Here is an 11,324-nt window from a genome sequence, read left to right as displayed (position 1 = left end):
CTGAATAGGAGGAGGAAGCTTAAAAATTGGCAAAGCACACAGAGCTTTCAATGATACCGTTTATTATATTGTGCTTAAGTCAAGATTAAGTGGTCAAGTGATCTTCAAAACAATTCACATTGATCGTAAGTCTTGGACCGGCGGTCAAACACTGATATTGAGGGATGTAGCATGACTTCGAGCCATTTTTCGAAGAAAGAACTTTGAATTTTCAAAAAAAAATTGATTAAATTGCGCCGGTTATAGCTGTAGCTAGCAAAAAAACAAAAGACTCCAAGGTTAAGTTCTGTTTAAGGAAGTCCATTTAGGTAGTCCATCGGGGTAGTCCATTGACAAGGGGTCAGTGTTTTTATCATCACCCGTGATTTATCACCTAAAGCAATTCTGCTGTATGTGTGATGACGGTCGAGTATTAGCTTGCTTTTAATATCCTATTGCCATGTTCAGTTTCGCATGGCAAAAGCATGTTTATGTCTGGGGGAGTATATGCCGAGGAAATATTAGCTTTTCAGTAGCGCCTACTTAGAGCGCCATGTTAATAGCCCGAGGGGGGTACTACTAGAAAAGTTGAGTGGGGGTGTACGGTCCACTTCCCAAAACCCTTACCCTATTTATGACCAAAATTTGCGATTTTTGCTACCCGATTTATGACCTGGCCAAAAATTTGATACCATATTTATAACCGTTGCTTCTGGCACAGTTGCCCTAAACATACGTTATAAAGGACTTTTGTTGATGGTCTTATTGATGATGATGAAAACGTAGCTTCTTCTAAGAAACATACCCCACTCAAGGCTAGAGTGCTAAAAACATACCCTATTTATAATCATGACCAAAACGTTTGAAAAACCATACTGGGGCCGCGCATACATATCTAGCCCATAATAGGGAGTATCCCTCTCCCGGGGGTCAACAGCACGTTAATTTAACAATGGAAAAAACACCATATTGATAGTGATTTAAAAACAAAAATACAAAACAGTGAAAACCATAGTTAGTAGACGAGACCTATATTATTTGCCAGTTTCTATTGAAGTTGATGCCCTTCAGTGGCTGCCTCTGAAGTGTCATTTTAGCCACATCTGCCACGGTTTTCCATCCCTCGGCATCGCTAGCACTGCATACGTTGTTGGTTGGGTTGGCAGGGTCCAGAACAAATGGTGGGCTGCGTGGAAGAAGGCGTACAGTATTTCAGTCCAGTATCATGCCGTAAGCGACACTGACATTATTCATATTACTAAGATTATTTCTGATTACTAAGACCGTGTTTCTTAAGCAATCTCACATAATTTGTTCCTGCTTAACGTTCTCCTTGGTATGTCTTATGTCTGATGATACTGTCTGCATGTCTGGCTGTCTGTGTGTCTACCCCCAGCTGTCTACCTTTGGGTTAAATGAAATTTGTCAGTCGCTGTCTCTCAGACTCTCAAGTGCTGTATTTTTAACTGATTGACTGACTGACTATCTACTTTCTGATTGTTTTCCTATTTACCTGATTGTCTCTGTCTGCCTGTCTGTAAGCCTTTCTGTCTGTCTGTTTTTCTGACTGGGTGGCTGATTGTATATTTTTCTGACTACTTGGCTTTCGCTCCGCCATCCTTTGTCTCACTTACTATCTGTCTGTGGGTGTCTATCGTAACTATCTGATTGTCGAAGAATGGTATAAATGTGGGAATGTGGCTTAATTTCTAAAATCAAAGGAAAAAGGGTCATATCAGCTGATAGCCACAAGATAGAACAGCAGTAGAAGAACTCTAAGTGCTGTTGTACCTTTGTTGCCTTAGCACGCATATTGTGGCTATCAGCTGACCCTTTTCCCTTTGATTTATCTGAATGTCGTTTAGGCTGTCTTGCTTCCCGGGGTTGGCCTCCCATAATAAAGTGAGAAAGTGATTGTCGGAAATTTTGAAAACAACCCCTAAAATTAGTTTTGTGGGTGTGGCCCAAAATCGATTTTCACCCGTAAGAGGAACCAGTCTTAAAACAACTCGTTAATGTTGAGTGACATTTTCACCTTTTTGTTATAGCAAATTTGTACAGGAACAAAAACGAACCTTATCTCCATCCCCATGATTCCTCTCTTAGCGAGAGCCTCACTGTAGTATTTATGCCAAATGACGTGTATGTGGCAATTATCGACCAACTGTTGAAGAACAGCTTTAAAACCGGCCCGAATGTCAAATGATAGTTTTCCAGCCTTCTCCCAACAGGCTATGGTAATGAGCTCCAGTGGATACGAAGATGGTAGTCTAGTTTTACCACTGCTTTTGTCTTCAATGCAGGTTTTGCGCCAGTACTTTACAAGGCGGATTAAGTTTTTCACGCTCGACGGTTGATCCTTGACAAACTCCCTTTGTAAGCTCACGAAATGTGCTGAGTAATAACGCTTGTCTTCCGTTGTACAACGAATCATTTCTTCGTACAGTTGTTCTACAAGGGCAAAACAATACACATTCTAATTAACTTGGCTTGATTCAATGTGGACACACACACAGCTAATTCACATGGTTCAAAAGGTTTTGTATTCCCTGAAACAATGAAATTGCAATCAAATAGACTTCATTATGGACTATAAACTGCAACAAGCTGCAAGGAGGCTGGCCAAAAGGGGACTGTGTCTACATGACTGACAAACAATGGACTCATATTGAGGTTGGGTTAAAGGAAGATTAAAATCCTATTTTACCTCGACTTTGCTCAGTTGTAAATGTCGGCAGCAAGTCAATGTTAAATTCTTGAGATGAATTTAGGTGAAATGTGAATTTCACGGCAAAGCGTGTCTGTCCATCAAAGGTGATTTGGTCTTTATAGGGACTCTGTTTGAGGCATAACTCCAGGCGGTTCTTTGTTTCCGGCAACTTAAGTTTGTGCTCTTCCATGGTTTTCATATTGTTGAGGAAAACGACACAGTCGATGTCTGCTTTTTCCTTGACAGCTGTTCCCTTCCCGACAGAGCCTCCCTGAATTGTGTTGAAAGTACAAGTGATATTTACTAACAAAACAGCACATCTTGGAGAAAAAAAAAAACAAAAAAAAAGGGCTGAATCGATGCCAAAGCAGGATTTAAACCCAGGGCCAATGCATGCAAATCCGGCACCCTAACCACTTGGCCACGCTGCCTCCCCGAAGAAATGTATGAGTTAATAAGTTTTCTCTATCCTGTTGGGGATTTGACTTGACACTACATTATACGAACACAGAAAGTCCAAATAAGCAAAACACCTGGAAAATTATGCTTCCACAATGCAGAAAAATGCATTTCTGAGAGCATAGTTTCTCAAAATTTTGTGGTAAAAACTCAGGATATAGAGACTAACCCTTATGTGTCTGTCGACTGAGTTTGTCCCTGAAAAATATTTAATTTGCAAAATTTAATTGTCCCCTAACCAAACCAATTTTATATTGTGCAATTTGATTTTCATTTGCTTTCTGACATACATATTTTTGAGATTGTTGTTCTTATCGTGTTTGGAACAGTTCCATCGAAATGAAGTAAGAAGTTAGAGTAAACATGACTTTGTCTATTTTCTTGTATTAATTTTATTAATGTACTTCAAATTAAGCACGACATATTTTGAAGACTTAGGTACTTCTTATCGGAAGTGAAATGCTACCTGACGTTCCCCTGGTTACTATGGCACTATAGCAGAGATGGGATTTTAGAAAAATTCACTAGTGGTGATTTGCATCGGCAAGTAAGCTAAACGCAGCACTTAACCAGGTGAAATTTTTTGTCTTAAGCTGAGACATTAATACTGCATTAGCTCTTTGGTCATTTTAAAGTAGTACAATTTTGGAGAACTGCAGTCATGGATTCATTCGATAAAATTTGCCTTGCACAGCATAGAACAGAAAATGGGGCGGGAGGGGGTGGGGTCACATAGTTTTGGTACTTTCACTTGTTTGAAACTAAACTTTGAAATTCCAATTTTAATACCCTCCCCTCGTGGTGCACTAATTTATGAAAGTTTCCTTAAATTAACATTCAATACACAAGGTGGTGACTCTTACCTTAACAAGGCAGTTTATGCTGAGAGATGGCAGATTATGTTGGAGGTATTTGTACAGTTGGTCTACAACCTGGGAAATTGCATTCCTGTTGGCCTCGTCAAGTTGGAGTTCGTTGGTAATGAACTTATTAACAGCAGAGCTATCAGTGAAGTCAACTTTTTCAAAAAACGTTCCTGAAATAATGGAAGTCAAGCACACAGTTGGCCAGCTCGCTTTAGCGCTTTTGGCTGTGTCGTGTGTCTAATGTGTGTTACGTGTTGTGTAATGTACTATACTGCAGGGTACTAAAATCCCCCCCGCGCCCCGCCCCTTGTCCCTCTCTGTCCACCTTCCTGCCTCGTTCCCGTGGGATTGTGGAAAGAAAAGAAAAAGAAAAGAGCAAAAACAACTCGTACAAAAAGCTTTCTATTCACTCACCAAATCCTCAACCACTGGCACAATTTCGTTCTCGTTTGAATAGTGTGGAGTTTGCAGGGTGCCAGTGCATGAACTGTATTTTCTCAAATTCTTAATTTTAGGACTAATTGCTCTTAGGAATATTTTAATTCTGAATTTATCTCATCGAATATAGTAATTGTAAGTAGTAATGTTATTGCAAATAGTAGTGCATTTTTGTCATGAGTGGGAGATTGGGCAACCACTCCCCACGCTTACGACTTAAAATAAAGTTATCTTACCTAACCTTACCTAACATATGACTTTGACCATTTCCAGTATTGATATATGGCATAGTTATGATATATTCATGACAGCTTGAATGCAATGCTTTAAAGGAATTAATTACTCTTTTTCGGTTTTTCGAAGAGAGCGAACAGCTGATTAAAAAAAAACAAGTACTTAAAATGGTCTGGCTCCAATTTAACAAAATCTTCAAACTTAAATGCCTCCTCAGGTGATCTGGAATGAGAGAAAATTCACACAAGTACTTTGTCTATTTCCCGGAATTGTACCTAACGATTTAATGTTTTGCATATATATTAGATTTTTATTCTGTTTATAAAAAAGTGAAACAAAACCATTGTCAAGCCATTAGTAAAGTGCTTCGGTTGATTTTAGTTTATATTTAGCTAGAATGAAAGTTGTGAAGTTGCATTTTCAGCCTACAGAATTATCACTTGGTGTATAGTCTGACTGGATTCGCAAAAACATAGACATAGAATTTTACTTGTCACTGATAACCTTGATACAATTCTGTCCTAGAGCTAGCTTTCCATGAGGCTTATCATAGTTCAAATAACAGCAAATAACTCTCCTGTATGCCTTTTGAGGCCTGGAAGACTAAATTCACCATCTTTTCGTTGAATCGTGAATTGTACAATTTAACTAAGAGTGCTTTCAACATGAAATTGGAGTCTAAATCAACACGAATGTACAGATATCAAAACCGTGGCGGAGAGCTAATCTATCGCTTTCTAAAGGCCTGCATGGTCCTAAATGAACTGAACAAGAGCTTCCTACATCGAGAATCAATTGAACCTCAAACAAACTAGGCCACAGTTAGCAGTAAGCAAACACTCAACATGTTGTCATTACGTCAATTATCGCCCGGAAGCCATGCAAATAAATTTCTTCCACACTAGCGAATCACAGACAGTTCTGATAGTTAACTAAGGGCCAAGTCGCACTAGAGGACAAAACTGTTTACTTATGTCAAAAATCCGTCATCACAATGAAAAACCAAGTGCAACCAGTTTGTTCCTCAAAGGACAAAATTTGGTCGCGGACAGACAAACTTCAAAGATGCCGTCGACTACCTCTCAAGCAGGCCAAATTGAGACAAATCTTGGAAAACAATAGTGAGGGTGTTTTGATTTGGAAATGATTTGACAGGTGATATGTAGCAGAGGTTCTATGTGATAGACTTCACGGTAAAATTAATCACATTCTCATTTTGCAAGAACATGAATCCCAGTGCGGGCAACCAATTTTTCCTGTGCGAATTTCCACAATATCCACCAGGATGGATCTATCCTTTGCCAGGCCCTTACATGTTTAATGATCGAGGAAATCCCAGCCCATCTCCTTCAATCACGAGCACTGACTTGTTGCCAGAATCCCTTCAGTTCAGCGAAGACAGCTCAATATGCCGTCATCAACCCCAACTTCTTCGTGCCATACATCTTTGTTAGTCGAGACCAAGAAGGTTCAGGATAGATGGGGTAAAGAGGAGGAAAATCTATTAGTTCAACTGTGGGCTGAAAAGCACGATCAGTTAGAAAGTCGAGAGTCAAGAAAAACATGGGCTTGGATTGCCGAGAAGATTTCGAAAACGCTCGGAACTAACAAGATAGCCGACAAATGCATTCGGAAAATGATGTATATCATAGAACGATACAAGAATGCAAAAGATTGGAACAAAAACCAAACAGGAGGAAGCCTCAGGAAATCCGTCTACTACGATGAGGTTGATAAAATCCTTGGATGCTGCTCACAGTATGGCATGGTGTTTGTTCACAGATTTTGTTCTCAAGTGCGACTGTAGCTTTCCGGACAAATTTTTTGTAACTGGTCGATTTCAAGTCGGATTTGTCCAGAACAAATCTGAAATTGCCCTCTAGTGCGACTTCGCCCTAAGCCGAGAATATGGAACACCAGAACTGTCTTACGATATTTTTTTTTATTATATTGGGTGGTTATGTCATTATATTTAGTACTTATGTTATTATATTTGGTGATTAACTCATTATACTTGGTGCTTATTCCATTATACTCGGTGCTTATGTCTTTATATGCGATGCTGTCTTCATTATATTTGGTGCGTATTCCATTATATTCAGTGCTTCCCTCGTTATATTCGGTGCTTTCTTCGTTGTATTAGGTGCCTTTTTCATTATATTCAGTGCTGTTTTTATTATATTTGGTGCTTTCTTCGTTATAGTTGGTTCTAACTTTGTTTGGTGTTTTCTTCATTATTACAGGTGCTAACACTATTATATTCAGTGCTCTCTTCCTTATATTCGGTGCAAAGCCCATTATATTCGGTACTTCCTTGTTCGGTGATTACTTCATTATATTTGGTGCATACTTCATTTCATTCAGTGCTTTCTTCGATATGATCGTCACCAGTCTTCGCAAGGGGCCGTACAATTTGGAGGTAGTCTAGGGAAAGCTGGGAAAAACAGGTGTCACGAAAACTCAGACCCCGAAACCTCAGACCCCTCGAAATTAAAAACTCAATTGTTATCACCTGAATTGCTCTATGGCCACAATGGGGCGAGATGTTTATCTTCTCCGGTTTATGTTGTCGCTTCAATCAAACAGTGAAAAACAAATATTTAACTTCTCAGGTTTATCGCTATCATGTCGGTCAAACAGTGAAGAACTAACAAGGTTTAGAACAGCAGCCGACACTGTTTTTCAAAACAGACCTTTTTTATGTAATCGTATGCAGCAAAAAAATGTGTTGTTCTCTGAAACACACTCATTTGATCACAATCTGCTTTTTGACTTTATGTGCGTTGTGTGACTGTCAGCTCGTAAAAAGCATGTGAAAGTCGAACCGATTGAACCACCATGTCTGGTCGAAATGTGAGTGAACGAAAATTGAAAACTGGCGCGAAGGCCCTGCCACGAGGCAGATTTAATAATTCACTAATCCAGGCAGTATCATGAAAAGAAAAAAAAATAGAAGTGTTTGGTTTGAAACTTACTGTTTCCTGTAAGAAATATTCCCGTTATAAGTTGGAACGCAAACATGGCTATCTCTATGTACTCCTTTTTTTTTTTTCTAAATTTCGTTAATTTCTACGGGTTACGTGCCAACAGTCATGCAACGCACATAAAGTCAAAAAGCAGATTGCGATCAAACGAGTACGTTTCAGAGAACAACACATTTTTTGCTGCATACGATTGCATAAAAAAGGTCTGTTTTGAAAAACAGTGTCGGCTGCTGTTCTAAACCTTGTTAGTTCCTCACTGTTTGACCGACGCGACAGCGATAAACCTGAGAAGTTAAATATTTGTTTTTCAGTTTGATCGACGCGACAACATAAACCGGAGAAGATAAACATCTCGCCCCATTGTGGCCATAGAGCAATTCAGGTAATAACGATTGAGTTTTTAATATCAAGGGGTCTGAGGTTTCGTGACACCCGTTTTTCCCGGCTTTCCCTAGACTACCTCCAAATTGTACGGCCCCTTGCGAAGACTGGTGACAATCATATCGAAGAAAGCACTGAATGAAATGAAGTATGCACCGAATATAATGAAGTAATCATCGAACAAGGAAGTACCGAATATAATGGCCTTTGCACCGAATATAAGGAAGAGAGCACTGAATATAATAGTGTTAGCACCCGTAATAATGAAGAAAACCCCAAACAAAGTTAGAACCGACTATAACGAAGAAAGCACCGAATATAATGAAGACAGCGCCGCATATAAAGACATAAGCACCGAGTATAATGGAATAAGCATCGAGTATAATGAGTTAATCACCGAATATAATAACATAAGTACTACATATAATGACATAACCACCCAATATAATAAAAAAGAGTATCATAAGACAGTTCTGGCGTTCCATACGAGAACGCCTAAAATTGATAAAACAAGGACATTCTACTCACGATCAGCGCTTGAACTCATGTTCTTCTGTCTACTCGTGGCCATGTTTTGCTCGCAAATAGCAATGTCCCGGATGTACGTCGATTTTGTCGAGCGCGGAATGGGACACCGCGGAAATACATTTTTTGACGTCACAGTAATTGGTCAGTGGTCATCACCATCAGGCTATGCTGTCCTTCGATCGATCGAGAATCGATCAGTTCTCTGAGAGCGGTAGTTTGCTTCGTTTTAAGGTGGAAAATATCCTTGATACTTCTCGTTATTGGTGAGTTTGACGTCCTTAAATGGGTGTTTAATACTCAAACAATGTTCGTAATGAATAGCGGTACAGGGGAGGCATTCTGTGTGGAGTAATGTGTAGTTTGCTGACTCGAGCCAGCTCGAGCGGACGAAGCGTGGATCGTGTTACTTCAGCCGCCCTCGCCTCAGAATTGTAAAAAACAACAATGGGTATCCAGCAAAGCAGAAGATTGGTCCTGTATGCAGCTTTTGCAAGGATTTTGAAGACTTGTTAGATGTAAAGTGTAATTTGCACGAAATGGGTAAGATACATGCAGGTCGGGACCGTTTTATTCGCACTCACTTTGCGCCGACATGTGGTGCTTGTCCATTTAAAGTGCACCTAACCCCAAAAATTCTTTTTTTGCGAAAACGAATCTACTTGTTAGTCGAAATAGTTCTGCGAAAATATTTTTGGATTCCGTTAAATCCTCGGTTTTTTGTGCCTCGACGAAATCTCGAAAATAGCTCCAAAACACCGCCATTTTGTTTCATGACCGAGTTTGAGGAGAATGGGTCCAGCGGCTCTTGTGACGTCTACCCAGGAAGGTTGGATATCTCACGTCCTCTCATTTCCTTCAGAATGGTGCAATACACATTCGAAAAGTGCGCAGAAATGCCTTCCAGAGGTGCTATCGGCTGTTGCAGCAATATACTGTACAATTTTCTAACGATCGGCTAATGGTACAATAAAGACGTACAATGGTTGATTTTGTCGAACCAAAACAAGCAAACTGAATCTGTGAGAACCATTGAAGAACTCTCGCTGGAATTTGTTCCACAGACTTTCAAATGCTACTTTCATAAATTTTCTGCTTAAAGCTAACCAGCAATTTGTAGAAATACTACTGACAACCTATATCTTCCAATCCCGCAGTATTTATAACATAACCGACAAAGTTGTGTGATCCGATCATGATCAAGAAGTGTTATACTGATATGTAAATAGGTCGCAACTGTAAGCCGCTAACCAACACATTTCTCTTTCGATTTAGATAAAAGTCAAAGATTAATCCTTTAGAATTACATGATAAGAAAATTATTAGACTCACAGAGTTTTTCGAAGGTTTGGAAATCAGCAGTGCAACAAAGATTCTGTGCAATAGCGTCGAAAATATGACCGCGTAACATCTGTGGACTGCTTAGGGAACACGTCCTTTTCGCTTATCCAACGAATTTCACTACGAACTTTGAGAACAATTTACATTGGTTATTTGGAGTTACAACTTAAAACGTGTGACAATGTTCAATCCGTAATTGTATGAAATGTTTCCTTCCGCCTTGCTTCCCGCAGCTTCAGAAATACAGGTCCAAACAGTACGATTTTCAATCGATCAAAGCCATTGTTTTGGAGGTCATCAAGTCTCGAAAACTGCAACACGTACGTCGCTCTTATAAACATGAAGCATTCAACAGAAAGTAAAACACAAACTGGATTTAACAGAACAATCATACCTTGACAAAATACATTCTAGCTAAGGACAAATGTAAACGGGCTATAAACACGCATGGGAATCTTACGTTTAGTTGACGAAATTACCATCCAAAGCAGTCCTTGAGTTTTCTTTCCAGCTTTTCATTTGCCTGCTCCTCCACTTTGTACCTAGCTTTCCATTCCTAATATACAAGCAGCTCGTCCGCAAAGAAGGGTTCCCCTTCGTTGCTTGAAATATTGTAAATTGCTCTCAAAGCTCTAAGCAGTGCATTCACAGTTGTTGAACATGCTCGACTGAATTTTATTTCGGAGTCTTCCGAATCGAAACTTAACTCTGACTCCAGTGACGAAAAAGAAATGATTCTGAGACAAAACTCGGACGTTTTAGTCCCAAAATTCATTGGAACGATTAGTTTTGTTTTCCATTTTCTTGAGCAAATACAGAGAGCTGACTAAGGTGCCACTGTGTTTGGTTCCTGGGTAGACGTCATCAGCAACTGCCGCCCCAGACTCCCTAAAATGCGGTTGTGAAACACTTCAAGTGCAACTTTGAAAGGGCATAGAAAATTGAGGATTCAACCAAATTCAAAAATTTCTTCGCCCAAATGCTTCAACTAAAGTCTAGATTCATTTTAGCGAAGAAAAACTTTTGGGGTTAGGTGCAGTTTAAATTATATTTTGCAATGCATCAAAGAAACTTTGATAAGGATTTGTCTTTAAAGACTGGCTTGTTTGGTGTTTCTGTCACCTTTCTGACTTTCTGTGCCTTTTGGAACAGGTGAAATAATATCTTTGTACCTAGGCCTGCCGTTCGCTGTCAGAATAAAACATTTGTTCATTTCATTCACAAGATATTTCTCTATCATTAAAGATTGTTTAAGCGTACATTTATACAATGGTGGCATTTGGGAAGGGAGTAGAAATCGAAAATATTGTGATTTGTTGGCCGCAGCGAACGCTGGAAATACTGAAAACATTCAAGACCACTCAATATCTTCGGTTCATTGACAATTTTTCCTTGCTTGAGGTCTTT

At 39.5% G+C, this 11,324-nt stretch overlaps 1 protein-coding gene and 1 pseudogene across 1 annotated transcript; one reads left to right on the top strand and one right to left on the bottom strand.

The window, feature by feature from the left end:
* Nucleotides 1-45: 45 nt before the first annotated feature.
* Nucleotides 46-8,662, bottom strand: LOC149096987 (2'-5'-oligoadenylate synthase 1-like). The gene is made up of 5 exons (XM_089279122.1): nt 8,580-8,662; nt 4,012-4,184; nt 2,687-2,960; nt 2,055-2,430; nt 46-1,165 (listed from the first exon to the last, which is right to left on the bottom strand). The coding sequence occupies exons 1-5, from the start codon at nt 8,620-8,622 to the stop codon at nt 1,009-1,011; spliced, it is 1,023 nt and encodes a 340-aa protein (XP_089135248.1). The 5' UTR covers nt 8,623-8,662; the 3' UTR covers nt 46-1,008.
* Nucleotides 5,880-6,493, top strand: LOC149096988 (uncharacterized; annotated as a pseudogene).
* Nucleotides 8,663-11,324: the final 2,662 nt, after the last annotated feature.

Source organism: Orbicella faveolata, unplaced genomic scaffold (assembly GCF_042242905.1).
Source record: "Orbicella faveolata isolate gen_17 unplaced genomic scaffold, um_ofav_v1 contig_47, whole genome shotgun sequence".
NCBI lineage: Eukaryota > Metazoa > Cnidaria > Anthozoa > Scleractinia > Merulinidae > Orbicella > Orbicella faveolata.
This window is presented reverse-complemented; position numbering and strand designations above follow the sequence as displayed.